Raw genomic sequence first — 16,727 nt, 5'->3', positions numbered from 1 at the left:
CAGCTCCTACCTGCTCCCGGCCCCCTCCAAGAGCACAGAGAGGCTTGGATCCACAGCTGCTGTTTGGATGGCTGTAGCCCCGTCCTCCCCTGCCTTCTTGGCAGCACAGGAGGCCTGGGTCTGCAGCCGTGGGTTGGGCGGCTGCAGCGGCTTTCAGGGAGCTTCTGCCCCAACTCAGAAGTGCGGGGCTCCCACCAGCTCCACGGAGTGTGCAGCCCCAGCCGCCTCCCTTCTGCAGCCAGCGCGATGGCAGCAGTCACTGCCACCACCTCGGTAAGACACAGAAGTAGGAGATGAACCCCATAAATGCTGGGGGGCTCACTCACTTGGTGAAGTGGCTAAGGATCCTGTGGAGCATTTCAGGACACCCCAAGAAAGTGGAAGATAAGTGATCATACCACAAAATGAGGCATGACGCTTGCTGAGACTTTTTGCATTTTGAAGGCATCCTATACATGATTTGGGGTGATATCCCAACGCATTGTCCAGGGTGCCTGTAAGACTACCAGTTGCAGGTGGGGTCCCCTGGGCCTCATCACCCAACAGATTCAGTGGCGCTCAAGTGTTTGTGGCCAATAGCAACATAGCAGAGAGCCCCAGGAGGTGAACTGTAGTATTGAACCTCATATTCTGGAGCAAACCCATGCCTTCTTCTATATATATACATTTCGCTTTCCAAAAAGCAGCTCCTGGTGTACCACTGGCTCCTGGTAAGGACTGAACAGATGACCGAGGACATCAGCTGACTCTGCAATACTAAGCTGGCCATCAAAGACTGGGTGTTACTCGACCCGCTCATCCATAAAGTTGGGCACATGCAGCTGTAATCTGTCATCAAGTGAAGATGGGGCATGAGAGGATGGGTTGGAGAAAATCCAGAAGGCACGGGTCAGTGCGTGAGCAGGTGGCTGAGACCCCCGTGACATGCACTCCTGCTTATGTTGACTCCTCTCTCAATCTACGTCTGTGGCCCGCATCAACTTCTGTGACTAGATGGCTGAGACCTGCCTTCAGATGGTTCTCTGGGATATGTGGGTACCAGCTGAGAGTGGGCTGTGGGACCTCTGGAGTGTTTCTGGTAAATGGCGGGGAAGGGAAATTGTCCCAGTGGATGGAGCTTGAATAGAACAAATGGTTCTCGCTTTTCTGGACCGAAAGACAGTCAGAGGAATTAACCTACACTAGTGATTCTCAGCAGTGGGTGCTCTCCAGCTCCAGGGATATTTGGCAATGTCTGGAGACATTTTCGATTGCTATAACTAGATGGGGGTGCTACTGGCATCTAGTGAGTGGAGGTCAGTGTATTACTCATGGTTCTCCAGAGAAGCATAACCAATGGGATAGAGATATACAAAAACAGATTTACTGTGATGGGTTGGCTTACGTGATTGTGGAGATCTCATGATCTGCGCCTGCAAGCTGGAGGCCCAGGAAAGCCCCTGATGTAGCGCCAGTCTGAACCCAAAGCTCTGAGAAGCAAGGAGGCCAATGGTGTAAGTCTGGTCCGAGTCTGAGGGCTGGAGAGCCAGCACAAGGGCAGGAGAAGGTGGGTGTTTCAGTTCAAGCAGAGAGTGTGAACTCAACCTTCCTCTGCCTTTTTGTTCTATGTGGGCCCTTCACGATTTCCACCCACGTTGCTGAGAGTCATCTTCACTCAGTCTGTGGATTCAAATGCTAATCTCTTCTGTAAACGCCCTCACACACAGCCAGCAATAATGGCTTACCAGCTAGCCGCGCATCCCTTCACCCAGCCAAGCTGACGCATACAACCAACCATCACAGGCAGCCAGGGATGCTGCTGCTGAACATCTAACAATGCACGCAGGGCTGTCCCCTACAGAAAAGAATGATCTGGCCCCGAGTTTCAATAGTGCCACTATTGAGAAACCATGATTCACACTGATTCATGGGCAGGTGAAAACAATTCGCTAGATGGTCAGGAACTTGGAAAGAACAGGATTCCAAGACGGGTGACAAGGAAGCATGGTAACAGATGTATGTACGGGAAGGTGGGGGAGGATGTATGTGGCTGGATTGCTCAGAAGGTGCAAAGAGACTGGAGATATTTGGGTGGCATGTTTATGCTTACCAGGAGCTCCCTGTGCAGAGGAGGCTCTTCAGACGCAGGTGGACAAGAAAGCATGCTCTGTGATGCTAGCTGAGCCATCCTGATGTTTACTGACCCTCTCACCCGCCATCCTGATGTTTATTCAGTGCGCCCAGGACCATGAGTGCAGGGATGCAGGCTGTGAATGAGCACAATGACATGAACTTCCTCTTGCCAAGGCCAGCCTGGAGGCCACCGCTGCTTTGCTGGAGTGATCTTCTGACAGCTCCCCTGTGGTGCATTCCTGGGAAGGGCCAGCCAGATGGACCAGCTGGACCCCTTCATAAGGGAAAATCATTTTCCCTCACTAGAATGGGTGTGCCCTGGATTCGGATTTGCTCTCCCTGTCTGCAATGCTGCTGCCAAAAGCCACTATCATGGACGAAAACAGTGCCTGATTCATTGCTGTGGTATTCTACACAGTGTTACTTCTGATGAAGAATTGCAATTTTACGGCAATGAGATCACGCAAAACGACTTCACTTACTGCACATCCCACTGACCCAGAAGCAGCTGACTTGATAGCACTGTGGACCTGCCTACTGAAAACTCAGTTAGGATGCCCGCAGGGAGACAGCTCCCTGAAAGGTCGGAGTTCTACCTTACAGATGGAGCTTGGGATTTGAATCAGCAACTGCCATATGGTCTGCCATATGGTGGTCCCATGGCCGGAACACACGGTCTGGGAAACAAGAGGTGGGCATAGGAGGAGCTCTTGTCACTACGAAGCCTCGTAAGCAAGAATCTGTACCTGCCCCTGCCTCACACCCCGTAACCAAGAATCGATACCTCCCCTGCCCCAGACCTTAGCGCTTTTCTGTTTTGTAGTTCTTACTTCCCCAGGGAGCTTCCCAACAGGTGGCACAGTGATTTCGCTGAACCCAGAGCTGAGACCTGGCCATTTTGGGCTTCTGAGCTGGCTGAATCAATGCCAAGATGATCGTTACTCTACTGGCTGGGTGACTGAATGAGTTGTTACTACATAATGGGGGCCAAGAAATGATGTCTGAAATCTAGGGGACTCTTTGGGGCACCTTTTTGTCCACATCAAAAAATAAGTTAATGGTAAACAATGGCATTGAACAAAAGGACCTGTGAGGACTCAGAATCTACGGGAATGAAAGTTTGGATTGTGCATCAGGTAAAGAATCCCAACACGCTGAGGTCTGCCTGAGAGCAAAGCCAACATGGAACGGTTATGGAAGAAGGGAGTTTCAAACATCAACCGTGCTCTGTGGCCAGCTTCAGTTCCGGGGGGCCTGCAGCAGGGAGGCATATTTGCCTATCTTTCTTCTTGCTCAGTGTGCGTGTATACACATATACATGTACGTGCATACGTGCATATATATGCATGTGTGTAGGTGGGTCAAGATGCACAGGGACTTGCTTGTTCCTTTTGCTTCCAGTTTCTCTCAATGTTGTCTTAGCAACAGCTCTTCACTTGCTAGCTGCAGTTTGCTTCAATTTCATTCCCCCCCCCACATGAAAGAAGCTGTCAAATCACACCCCCTCCTGAGACACCAGCAACCCCTCCCTGGAGATCTGAGACTAGCACCGTGAGCCTCCTCCTCTGGCCTCCTGAGGCACAGGCACCAGCTGGGAGGAGCTCCCTTTTCAAGGGTCTGACCTCAATGCTGTGGAGCCCTGCCTTCTCTGCCTGTGGATTTTAACAACGCGCCTCTTTGCTTTGCCCCTGACCCTGTGAGGGAGCTGCTTCTTGTACGTTCTCTCCGCGGGACCTGTATGTCTCCTTTTTGTGTTTTTTAGGCTTCCAATACCTGCTTGACTAGTTTCCTATATTAAATTCTCTGTTAAAACGACTGAGGTGACTTCTGTTTTCCTAAATACACAGATTCTTTGATTTGGTGGGGAAACTTCAAGAGCCTTTTCTTTAGTCGCTCATTTCACTGAACAGAAACCTGGGGCTGGAGGGGTGAGATGCCTTCCTCAAGGTCAATTCTGGGGCCAGACTGTCTGTCTCCCAATCCAGGGCTCCTACCACCATCCTATATAGTCTTCTAAGCACTTTTCAAAGCTTCAAATGCAGGATTTTGCCTTTCATATGGGATTCTCTGCCTGTCCTGAACAAACTCGGAACAGTTTCCTATTTCCTCATGTAGAAAAACATTAGAGCCAGAAACGTATGGTCCCATCGGCCTTAAGAGGATTCCATGGGTATGTAGTGGCCATTGCGCCAGCAAATCCCACAGCCCCACCAGGTATCTTTCCTGTCCTTCTCCCATCTGTGCTAACTCACCCCCAACCTGGAGCCAGATGGACTTGTGTGTCACCTTCCCCCGGACTGTGAGCTCCTCCTGGGCGGGGGCCTTGCCCATTCCTTAGGATGACAACGTACTCTGATGCTGGGAGCACAGACCCTCGTGTCAGACACACCTGAGCTGGAATCCTGGCTTTACGTCTTACCTCGCCAAACCTTACTTTTCTTGTCTACAACACAGAGATTTTGCTATCTCATAGGGTTGTTGCATGGACTGAATTCCACTATGCGGAGAATGTGCCACCCCCAATGATGCCTATTCAGTGTGTGAGGCCCTGTCATCACCACCTCCGTCACTGTCCCAGTGCATGGCACACAGTGGGTTGGGACTGAGTCCTGGGTGCATCACACCTGCTTTGGACAGGCCTGTGGCCTGGACCCCACCCACAGCCTCCTGAGGGGCTTCTTTCTCTTACAGAGGCAGCGCCTCTCCTCCGTAGAAGAGCACTCACAGACAAAAATTCACGGCAAAATCCTCCTCCTTCTCTATGCTCCCAGCTGCCATTCTCTTGCTTATGGTTGCAACCTCTGGTGAAGACATGTTAAGGACAACCCTATTCAGCTTCTGATATGGTTTGGCTGTGCCCCCACCCAAATCTCATTGTGAATTGTAGCTTCCATAATTCCCATGCGCTGTGGGAGGGACATGGTGAGAGGGAATTGAATCATGGGCGTGGTTTTCCCCATACTGTTCTTGTGGTAGAAAGTCTCATAAGATCTGATGGTTTTATAAGGGGTTTCCCCTTTCACTTGGCTCTCATTCTCTCTTGCCTGCTGCCATGTAAGACGTGCCTTTTGCCTTCTGCCATGATTGTGAGGCCTCCCCAAACACGTGGAACTGTGAGTCCATTAAACCTCTTTTTCTTTATAAATTACCCAGTCTCAGGTATGTCTTTATCAGGAGTGTGAAAACAGACTAAATACAGCTTTCATCCAGACAAAATGTGTCATGGTCATTTTAAAAAGGAGATAAACTATTTTCCTCTTACATGAATGAAACTTGGCTGGGCGTGCTGGCTCGTGCCTGTAATCCCAGCATTTTGGGAGGCTGAGGCAGGTGGATCACTTGAGGTCAGGAGTTTGAGACCAGCCTGGCCAACATGGCAAAAACCCGTCTCCACTAAAAATACAAAAAAAAAAAAAAAAAAAAAAAAAGAATGAAACTGTGACAACTGGGTTTACATCTCATCTGGGTGGGAAAACACTTAAACAAAACAATACTGGTATGGATGGATGCCTGATATAGTCCTCTTCCTCTTGGCAATAAAGCTTTTCTTAGATGGCATTTTACAAGAACACAGGAGTCAGTGGGCAAATAATTGGACCAAGCAATACTTTACAAACATGTTAATTTTATTGAGTAGGCATCAAAGCTTCTCTCTGTGTCAGGTAATGGAGAAGCCATGTCACACAGATTACAGAGCTATTTTTACTTGAAATAATCTTTCATAAAAGAAAGAAATTAAATACAATTCTTCTATAAAAAGTGCAGTAGTCATTACTGGAAGTTTTCCAAAATGAAAGCAAGATTTACTACATATTGCAAAAATTGGTTTAGTGCTTTAATACTTTACAAAGTAATATCCCAACCACAGAAGACAGCTCTTACAATGGGTTTCTTCTCCAAGAATGGACCGGATTGAAAAGGATATTTGCATTGAATTGGAATTAACACCTGCAGGTAAAAAGGGGCTCTGCACAACTGGGTCAAAGTAATGTGACTGACGACCTGTTTTTGCTTCATTATTTTCCTTTGTCCACAGTAATCAAAAAAAAAAAAAAAAAAAAAAAGGAGAAATAAAGCAACATATGTCATCCAAAAATCAAAGAAACCAAAAAACAAAAAAGAAAGAGGAACATTCACTGACTTCATTAGGCCAAACGCATGTTTAATGGAACAAAGCACACACAGGGTGAGGATGGTCCCTTGTTCTAATTTACTTCAACAATCCTTAGTTAAAACAAGGCCAAATTCTCAAAGGTGATGGTGAATGGAGTTCAAACTCCGTAGATGAGGCAGTAACGGGTCACTAAGGAGCTTAGTTCCTCTGTGGACCCAGCTGAACCTGCTCCTTGCTCCTAACAGCGCCTTTACTTACAGGACTAAGAGCCCAGCCTTTCCTACCTGTGGGCCCGGGGAAGCGAAGCTCCTACTGAATGGTGACTGGCTCTGTCAGAGGTGGGGCTTGCCTCTGCGTGTACAGGGGCTCGAGGCCACAGCTGATCTCCAAAGCATGCTCATGGTGAGTTTCCTAGTTTTGGTCCTAAGTTAGTGGAGACAAGCTGCCCCACTCCCCGCTGCCAAGTCATCATTCCGTATCAGGTGTTTGGTTTCCATTCCTGCAAGCAGGAAGAATGTGTGCAAAGAGCTGGACAGCCCATAGGGCCTGGGAGACCTCCATGGACACCTGCCATGGAGAAAGTTTGCATGGGCCAAGGGGGCAGGCTCTTGGGAAGCACACACTCCCCCTCTGAGTGCTGGCAGGAGCAGGCCTCCAGTCTGTTTGGGCAGCAATGAAAGGGACACTGTTTATATGACAATTCAAGCACAGGAACGCACATGTAGGGGCCCAGTCACTGCTGGCTGGACAGCTGCAGAGGGGACGTTACGATGGAGACCTTATGCCCCCTCCCATGAAGGACCTGAAAATATGGCATCAAGAGAAATGACAGCAAAACCACAGAAGCGGATTAAAGAGAAGGACAAAGCCTTTAACCAGGTCACAGTAGGACAAAAGTCCCATAAGAAGCTTGTAACAGTATTTTGCCAACAACTCTTAGAAGAAAATGCATTTGGCCAAAGGACCTAGAAGTAAACACCAAGGTTAGGTAGTTGTCAAAATCATCTGGCAGGGGCAGGAAGGTCACTGGAGGACCCACACCTCCCTGCTGTGGGTGAGGCCAGCTGCCAGCACTGGGTCCTGGGCCCAAGGAGGTGTGTGTTGCTTGGCTATGTGGTGTCAAGGCTCTGACCTTCCAGTGCACCTCTACCAGCGGCCAATGGGGATACCCAGGGACCTTGGCTCTCTGGTCCTGCTGCTTCCAAATTTGTCAGTGCAGTTGCCCAGCCCTGTGCTGGTTAATGTTTGTGACAAGCTCCTCTTCCTCTGCAACCTGCTTTGGTCGCTGGAGGACGAGTCCTTCTAATGGTCAGATGGACTTTCCCTGGGCTGGGCCATCTGCTGCCACCCGTGTGGAACTGGGAAGGACTGGGAGACACCTAAAGACTGATGAACAAAGGATTCTCTGGAATGGTCCAGGTCTACAGTGACCTCATGGAGTGACGGGAACCCGCTACTGTGCATCTGACTACTAGAGCTACCCGTCTAAAACTGTCTTCATCCCAGCTGGTTCCAAAATGCTCCCCTGCGAACAACGAGCCTCACATCTGTGCGGGTTAGCGGCAGGGCAGGCATTCACAGACAGAAGCCACCACTGCTGCCCAGTGTTGCTCAATGCCATATCTAGCCATCTTGTACCCACAGGAGCCAGGTCACTGGGTCAACTAAAGTTCTCACAATAATAGAACCTGGATTTGATGAAAGCTGAAATTGACATTTTCTGGCCTCTTAATAGGTTTCGATTTACTGATTTCATTTCCTTTTTTCAACAAATACTTATCCAGTGCCTAATACGTATCAGGCACTGTTGTAGGCACCAGGATACAGTGATGAGCAAGACACATGAAAGTTCCTGCCCACATGGAGCTTACAGTCTATGGGAGACGGGGAGGCGAGAATCAAATAAATAGATGAATGATTAACATCTGCAGCACTCAGATGGTGAGAAATGCACAAGAAGAAGATGCAGAGAGGTGGGTAGGGAGGGAGAGTGGGGTGTGTTGTTATTTTAAATAAAGAAGTCAGGGAAGGCCTCGTTGAAAGGTGACATTGGAGCAAAGACTGGCAGGTAGTGAGGGGTGAACCATGTGGCTCTCTGGGGAAGAATGTTCCAGGTAGAAGGGATGACATGTGCAAAGGCCCTGGGGCAGGAGGGTGCCTGTGACTAGAAATGGCAGGAAGGCCTACGTCCCAGGGCAGAGCAGCAGGCAGAAGTAGTACTGGGGTGGGAGAGGCCTTTGTAAGGACCTGGCTTTTCCTCTGCCATGGGAGGCTGTTTCTTCATTTAAAGTAGCACTCCAGTGTCTGTAGATAAATTCTAAAACAGCTGGTTTCACTAATTTGTCCTCATTAAATTAATAGGTTGCTTTGGTCTTGAATAGATTTGGCCTATATTTACTCTTAAAACCAAATGGTACTCTTCACCTTATGTTAAACAAATGTATGTGTGTATACATATATATCCTTGAGATGCTCTTTGGGAGGAATAAAAAGATACAAGCAATGTGCATCATTCTGTATGTACATAATTAGGATTAGTGAGGCCCCCTTTTTTGGCAAGATTAAAATAGCAAAAATGCAAATTTCAACAAACTATTTGGCAAAATAAATAGAAATAGTAGTATTACTAGCATGGTTGGAGGTGATGGCTTCAGTGCTGTTCTGCAATGACGTGTGTCTTCCGCTCAGCCTGGTGGGGCCAAGTTCTTCATACTGCGCAGACTGCACATACCTGTTGTTCCCAGGGGTCCCTGCAGGGCATCTCCCTAGCTCTTTTCTGCTGGGGTGCAGTGGGAAGAAGAATAGATCTTTTGGAAAAGAAGGGACCTGCATAACTGCTAACAGGCCAATCTGCACAGTGCCCATACCTGTCTTTCACGACAGAAGCTTGCAGAGTGGTCCAGCCTGGATGTGCAGCAGGGCCTCCCGGGGTAAGTGTGGGGGGCTCTCCCCATGGCATGTGCTGGCCTCTCTATCATGAACTATCCAGGACCCACTCCTGAGTCAGTGAGGCAGCACTGGCAGAAATACACTCTGGGCCAACAGACCCAGAGCTGTGGAGAGGACACGGGCAGCAGGGTGGAGTTGAATTACACAAGAACAAAGCTGAGCACTGGTCACTGCCCTGGCCAGCCACACTAAAACCGGCCAGCTAGAGTTTCGAGTCAGGAGCAAATGTGAAGGTGGTGCCTCAGGTCTCCAAAGAGCCATCACTTTAAGGCGTTTTGGAAGGGGATACCTGCTCCCTGACATGCCAGCTACCTCTGGGCCCTTCATATGGTGTGTCTGTCCTCAGCTGGCAGCAGAACCAGACTCAACTAGAGCAGGGGCCGCCTCTGCAGCCCAATGAGGATGAAGCCAGAGCTGGTAAGGTCTGCTTGACCCCACAGGGCTCGCTCAGTCATGGAAACACATTTCTTCTTATTAGAAGCACTGAAGAAAGATAAAGGACAGAACACTGGGGAAACTTAATTTGTAAAGTCCACACCAAGATGAGGAGAAAAAGAACCTTGTCATAAAGAAAGGAGCCCCAAACATACAGCAGATGCCTCCAGCTTTTACTCCAAGTCTCTTAGTAAATAAAAGACTCACATGGAATGGAACTTACACACACGGATTTGGAAAAGTCTTTGTTTTTTTCTTGCACAAATTTCCCACCATTGATAAGTACAGCCCTTTTATCTTAACTAATGTGAAGTATATTTTGCTAGGTTAAGTTTATTTTTGCAAAGTAGAATAGTTTGCAAAATAAGTTTGTGGATATTAAGTGGGGGGAGGTGGGGGTGGGCGATGGACCCATGACCCCTCCTCAGAGACAGGGCGGGCGCTGCATGGAGGATGTCCACACCCTGAGGTGTGCACCTGGGGGGCACGGAGAGTCCTTTTATCTTCAGCCACCCAATTCTTGACAGTAAGCTATGAGAATGAGGAAATTAAATCATTTGGAAAAACATTCAATTTGTAAAGTAATAGATGCAAATGCCACTGGGTGGTAATAGGTAAGAAAAGGTCCACAGTAATTTAGTGAATACAAAGTATTCATTTAAGAGGAAAGGTGCAGTACCAAAATCCATGAACAGAAAAAAGGAAATCAAGCTTTCAATCAAAACAGACATTTATACATTCCCACTTTCAGAAGGTTTTCGAACAAGCAGCAAAACGCGTTTAACCCCCGGAGCCCAGAGTGGAGCTCCTTCCCACCTCCAGTTACCCTTCTAAGGACAACCCTGTGACAATAACGGTGCAAAATATTGCTCTGTGGCATGTTCTGAAAATAATACAAAAATAATTTTTATAGTATAGTTTAAACTTGGCTTGTAAAATTTCAACGTAACACAGCATAAAATCTACAAACAGAATACACTGAAAAACACCTTCCCTTAACAATATATTAAAAAAATCATTTACCCAGTAACAAATGTGCAGGAAATGTAAATTTCTGAAGTAACCTTCACAGGGTTTAGAAGTATCTGGGATCCTCTGGAAACCTGCAGTCCCTTGGAGACACCTGTCCTTCCTAGAAAGGGAAGTGTGGCCAGATCAGGAGGGGAAGGCTGCTCTCAGGCAGGGTCAGCGACGACAGCAGGGCCATACACCCCGGGGGAACTCACCTTCTTCCCTTTCTCCCTGCTCCACAAAGGGCCCTCATGCCATGGACTATGAGGGAAGCCCTCGGCCCACATGCAGTCAACACAGTTTTTAATAGCTCCTGGCCAGCCTGATGAAGTTGGTCTCTGGCCAGGGACGAGGTCTAAACAGCTCTTCTCAAGGAGCATGCTGTCGGTGCATGGGGCCTGCACATTTAATATGACTATCGGCTCTCCCCCCCCCCCTTTTAAAAATACTGTTTAGAGGAAGGATGGATTCAGATCCTATTCCTAAGTCATGTGGACTGAGTGGTAATGTACCAGCCTGGAGCAGGTGTCTACAGACGTCTGGCGCCTCTTTACCACACTGAGAAGCTGGGGCGCAGGATGCAGCCAGTGGTTTTATCGCAGGCTCTTATTTAGGGCACATCTGTCATCAGATGGTGATGGGTGGAGGTAACTTTGAAATGCAAGGGTAGAATAGGTCCTGGTGCTTTGATAATTACGTACTCTGCCTGGTTTGGAAGGTTTTCCTGTATTACAACGGACTGTTTTTATTCTCAGTTTTTTTTTTTTTTTTTTAATTAAACAAACCAGGCAGATAGCATGAGAAAGAAAAGATCTGAATTTGCATAGCCAGTTTTAGAAACTTCTGGTTGGCTGTTTTTACATTAAGAAATGAGAAAAACAAACAAGAGTTGACTTTATGCCTCCTTGACATCTTGTGCATGCGAGTTTGGTTTCTGAATGGACCACTGAAGCATTTTTAAGGTTGGGTGTCTCCATCTTTTAGGAGTGAGGGGCATGAGGAGTGGCTGGCATCCACACCCGAAGCAACACTTCCTGTGACCCCACAGCTTTGGATGCCAAAGCGGCTGCTCAGCGTGACACGAAGAATCAGTCCAGAAAGCTGCCACAGACCCTCTCCATGAGATTTTTAAAAAACCACTTTTGTTTTCTGAGTAATAAAAGAAACCCCAGTAATATCAGGGACGTGAATGTTAGTACAGTAATTACCAGACATTGAAAATATTGTTCAGCAGGAAAAGTAAAACTTTCAAAAAATTTCTTAAAGATCCTATTTAATAAATAATTTTTGATTTAAGGAACCACTTATGCAAAACTTGAACAAATTACTGAAAACTCCACCTGCTGTGGAATAATTAAAAGCAAAAAGGCATTACTCACAGGAGATAATTGTTTTATTATAATTTTCCAAACAAGTAAAAAAAATCCCCTCCCACTTTTTTGTTTGTTTTTGCTGCTCTTTAGTTAGGGAAAAAAGCATCGTTTCTAGAGGAGAAGCTGGCTCCAGTGAAGAGATGGTCGACCTCCTGCTTTTTCTGAGGATACACTCACAGCAAAACCAGGCGCTTTCTCCTTTCCTAGGAGTATTAGAAGCTATTCTAAGGCTCTCACAGGTTTTATAGTATTCTTTTGTTAGTGAGGATTTTACCCATCTTATCCTCATTTCTTGGAAACAAGCTCGTTCCTTAGTGAGGCAGGTTTAGCTCCTCAGTGTCCCTGGCCAAGAATGGTGTTCTCCGGAGGTAATCTTGGAAGGAAGAGGCTGCATATTGCTGCTCAAAACAGGGTAGCTAAGGACACAATTTTTTTTTTTTTTTTTTCCTCAAGAAATGTAGGAGGCACCAAAAAAGAGACCGCACAGGGATCGGGCTGCTCCCTCATTGTGTCACGAGACGGAGGCAGGGTCGTCCTGCCCCATGGAGGGGCCACGATCACAGTGAGTCCCTTTACCTGGCTGAACCCAGACAGATGCAGGTGTTGGGGTGGGCTTCCTTCCTGGTTCCCCCAGCTCCTCCCCTTTGGAAAGAGCAGAAACCTAGTGGGGGCTTACACAGTGACCGAAGGGTGAATTCCTCGGTCTCCCGGGGCACCGATGGTCATCGCCCAGGGGCCCTCCAGCGACAGTCCACTGTGGAAGTGCCTTCAAAGGAGAAATGTGAGCAGGCTGTCCTATCTTCTCCTCTATGGGCAAATCCAAATTGTGAGATGGGAACCCTGCTTTTTGGACCCTAGGTGTCTTTGGAAAGCTCCTGTCACCTGAGCTGCCCGGCACTGGGAGCCATCGCTGTACCTAACCGCGCCCGCGAGACGGGTGGTCCAGTGCCCTTCCCACGGCCGCCCGCGGCTTGGATGGCAGTGTGTGAATGGTGCTTGAGCCGGGGCTGGGGGAGGAGGTTTGGCTTATGAAATGGAGCTGTGTGTTTCTAAAGGGCCACAGTGACCACCAGGGCGTCAGCTGGCGGCCAGGTACCCGCCTTCTCCTAGGTCCCGGGATGGGAGGCAAGTGGAGCTCGCAGAGGAGCCTCCACCGCAGCCCCGGGTGCGCGTTCACTCTAAGCCCTGGGTACTACCCACCGCGCACAGGGGACCGCTACCTGGAAGAGGTCATCGCTAGGTTAGGAGAAAAAAAAAAGCATGTAAAACACTCCCTTCTAAAAACAAAGGGCTGCGAATTTCTTTATTTCTTACTGAGGAACAAAAATACTCTTGCAATGGCTATTGAGTTTCCACAGGTACGAGGCAGATGCTAGGCTAGCACACCCACTTCCAACAGTATGACTTGTTTCCTATCCGTCTACTACCTGAGTGGCGTCAGTGTAGGTTCAGGCACCATTAGGAACGTTTGACCAAACACGTACACGGCACTGACAGAGGAGGCGCCGGCCTTCCGGTGGACCAGAGCATGTAAAAAAGACACCGACACAATGGAAAAGAAATCCTCGAAGGTAGAACCTCGCCGCCTGCGCCGCGCCGCTCAGGGCCGGGCCCCACGCGCCTCGCGCCGCCGCCGCAGCTCCTCGCGGTAGCAGTAGGAGCAGTAGTGCTCGGTCTCGGCGCGCCCGTAGAACGCACAGTTCTCGCGCTGGCAGCGCCGCTGCGCCGGCCCCGGGCCGCCACGGCCGCACTCACCGTTCGAGCGCGCGGTTGGCGCGTCGGCGTCGGCGAACTCCAGGCCGTCGCGCGCGGCGCCGAAGCCGTTGGTGTAGGTCTGCGACTTGTGCTCTGCCGCCCCCGCCGGGCCCGCCGCGCCCGGTAAGGCCCCGGGCACCGCGCGCGCCAGCGACTCGACCGTGTTCACGGTGCGCAGGGCGGCGGCGCGCGCCGGGCTGTAGCTCTGCGACGACAGCGAGCGGTTCTGCTGCGGGTACGTGGCGCACGGCCGCAGCGCCCCCACGACCGGCGCGCACGCCTCGTCCCGCGCGCCCGACGCCTGCACGTGGATGACGCTCTGGCGCGCTGGCGCCGGGGGGCTGCGGCCGGGGATCGGTCCGCTGGCGCCCGCACGCCGCGCGCCTGCCCCCGGGGAGGCCGTGCCGCCCGCCGCCGCCCGCGCCGCCCGCCCCGCCGCGGGCCCGGGGCTCGGCCTCTCCTTGAGCTTGAGCACCAGCTGCGTGGGCGGGCCCGGAGAGGCGCGCTCCGGGACCGGCGCGCCCTCCGTCTCCGGTCTGCGCGGGGGCCGCTTGGCCGTGGAGGCGGCGGCGGCGGCGGCGGCGGCAGTGGCCGCGTCGCGGCGCCGCTGCTCCTGCTCGGCGCTGAAGCGCTCCTGCGCGCTGGTCAGGTAGTAGCCGATCATCTCCTCGTGGAACTGGTGCCGGTGGCTGGTGAGCAGCAGGCCGGCGAAGATGAACTTGCGCTCGCCCTGCATGGCGGCGCGCAGGATGTTGAGGCTCAGCTTCACGTCCGTGCTGTACTTCCAGGCGTCGCCCCGCGGCCCGCCGCCCTTCTCCGCCGGCGACGCGCCCGCCGCCTTGTCCGTGGGCGACGGCGTGGTCTTCTCCGAGGGCGACGTGCTTGCCGACGCACCCGACTCCTCCTTGCTGCCCTTGCGCGACTTGGCCTTCTTCTCCTTGCCCCGCTCTGCCGAGTCCCCGTTCTTGCCGTTGGCGGAGTTGGCGCGGCCCATCTTGCCGTGCACCAGGCCGCCGAGACCGCCCATGTTTTTCTTCAGCTTGATGCCCAGTGTCTTGCTGAAGCTGCCCAGCTTGTTGGCCACGGAGTCGGCGCGCGTCTTGTCCTTCTCCTTGCGCTGCTTCTCCTTCTCCTTGTCCTTGCCGTTCTTGCCGTTATTGCTGTTGGAATTGCTGCACACCGAGTCGCGGTCCGAGTCCAGCGAGTCGGCCAGGGACTGCACGTCCTCCCCTGCCGAGGCCGTGGGAGACTCCGGTTGTGCCAGGGGCGCCTGTGTGGAGAGGGAGGGCCGGAGTGAAGATGGTTAGAGAAGAGCCGTCCACGGGCTGGCCGAGGAAGGGACACCTTGCCCCTGTCTTGCCAAGGCTGGGGCCCTCAAGGTTCACTGTCCCAGTCCCCACTGTCTCTCTGGTGACTATGGTACCTGGATGGGCGGTGCTGAAGGAAAGGAGCGGATAGGAGTGGGCTCTGATTCGCTGCAGTAGTAAAAGGATGTAGGGACTTCTTATCTGCGTGTGTCTTCTGGCCACGGAAGCTGGGGTGTACTCATTCTTTCTCTCTGGGGGACCTCAGGTACTTGGTAGCCTGGAACCCTGAGTGGGGGATTGGGGCATGGTGCAAATACCCCACTGGCCTTGGTCCCCAGAGCCTTGTCACAGTTCAGAGAATGATCAGGTTCACACTCTGGCCTTCCCCACTAACAAGGCCGCCTGCTTGACCAGACACAGGTCCCAGGCCAGCCTCTGTGAAGATGGAGGCCTTCAGGTGGGGAGGACACTGGGCCTGCACAAAACTGTCACCCTTGAAAAGATGTCCCGCCTCCTCACGCCAGGCAGGGGACAGAAACCTTGTACTCAATCTCATTCATCGGATCTTGAATCAAACACCCCCTTGATTCAGGGATGCCAAATCGCTTCAGGGGTTCCTTTCTCACTCAGTTTGGCAAGGTGGAGTGCTAAATTGAGGAGGATTCTGAAATAGGCCTGCGCTCAGCAAAAAAGATGTTCCCATTCCCAGAAAAGGGCCCCTGGGTGGTTTGGGGTGGGGTGACGCTGGGAAGCACGGCTTGGATGAGACCCACTGAGGTGGTCAACCAGTCTGAGGAGGGCACGACCATATCTGGGGTGGGGAGAACCTGAGAAAAGAGATGGGAGGGCAGAGAGGCAGGCAGCACCTACTGCGTCTGCAGAGGGACCTCCCTGGGTGAGGAGAGAATTCTGACTCACTGGACGAGAGGCAGGATCCCTCATGCTGGCTGCTGGGTGCTGCAGGAACTGGTGCCCATACCTGAACAGGCTTCCTTGGCCTCCAGGGGATGAGCCTGGGAGAAGGCTCCCATTGCTCCCCCACTTAATTTTTGTCTCCTCACCCCCAGGCCCCTCAAGCAAGTCCATGAGTCGGTGACTGTCCTGTGACCAGGTCACCCTGAAGCAAACGTGGGCAGAACTGACCCACACCACCTCCCACTCTGAAATTCCTTTCCCCTTCCCACCTGGGATAGGAAGGTGTGAAGTGTCTCAGACCAGTGTGTGAGACACTAAAGGGTGGACACGGGCTGGGCCAGGAACGGAGGTGCGCCTGGTGCTAGCAGGAGGGCACTGAGAGCGGGCTCGGGAGTCCCTGGCTGGAAGAACCCTTCCCACGGTTGTCAGCTGAGAGCCTTGCATCTGACATGAAGGCACCGAGGCCTGGCAATTGCAGGCAAAGCTATGCTCAGCCCGAGAGCTTCCTGATTCTAGATCCTGAGCCGCTGCCATCACTCCCCATGTGGGTGCTGAAGAACAACAGCCACAGCACCACCGGAGTGCTCCAGGCCTTTGAGAGGCAGCACTCAGACTGCCACCGACTGGCTGTCACTTATGCCATCAGTAAAATGGGGTATCAGTCCCCGCCTCGTGGAGCCCTGGGAGATGAAGTACAGGCAAAGGCCGGAGTCTGAGAGCACTGAGCAGTGCTGACCACCACCCGACTCCTTGACT

The 16,727-nt window shown here is 51.4% G+C and overlaps 1 protein-coding gene across 3 annotated transcripts in view; it reads right to left on the bottom strand.

Moving 5' to 3' along the window:
* Nucleotides 1-5,720: 5,720 nt before the first annotated feature.
* OTUD7A (OTU deubiquitinase 7A) overlaps nucleotides 5,721-16,727 on the bottom strand; it is a 374,444-nt gene continuing 363,437 nt past the window's right edge. For all 3 annotated transcript variants that reach the window (XM_015141768.3, XM_028850656.2, XM_077939014.1), the window contains one exon: nucleotides 5,721-15,019. In XM_015141768.3, the coding sequence (XP_014997254.3) occupies nucleotides 13,595-15,019 (1,425 nt within the window). In that variant the 3' untranslated portion in view covers nucleotides 5,721-13,594. The remainder of the gene's footprint in view (nucleotides 15,020-16,727) is intronic.

The sequence above is a fragment of the Macaca mulatta genome, chromosome 7 (genome assembly GCF_049350105.2).
Source record: "Macaca mulatta isolate MMU2019108-1 chromosome 7, T2T-MMU8v2.0, whole genome shotgun sequence".
NCBI classification, from domain to species: domain Eukaryota; kingdom Metazoa; phylum Chordata; class Mammalia; order Primates; family Cercopithecidae; genus Macaca; species Macaca mulatta.
This window is presented reverse-complemented; position numbering and strand designations above follow the sequence as displayed.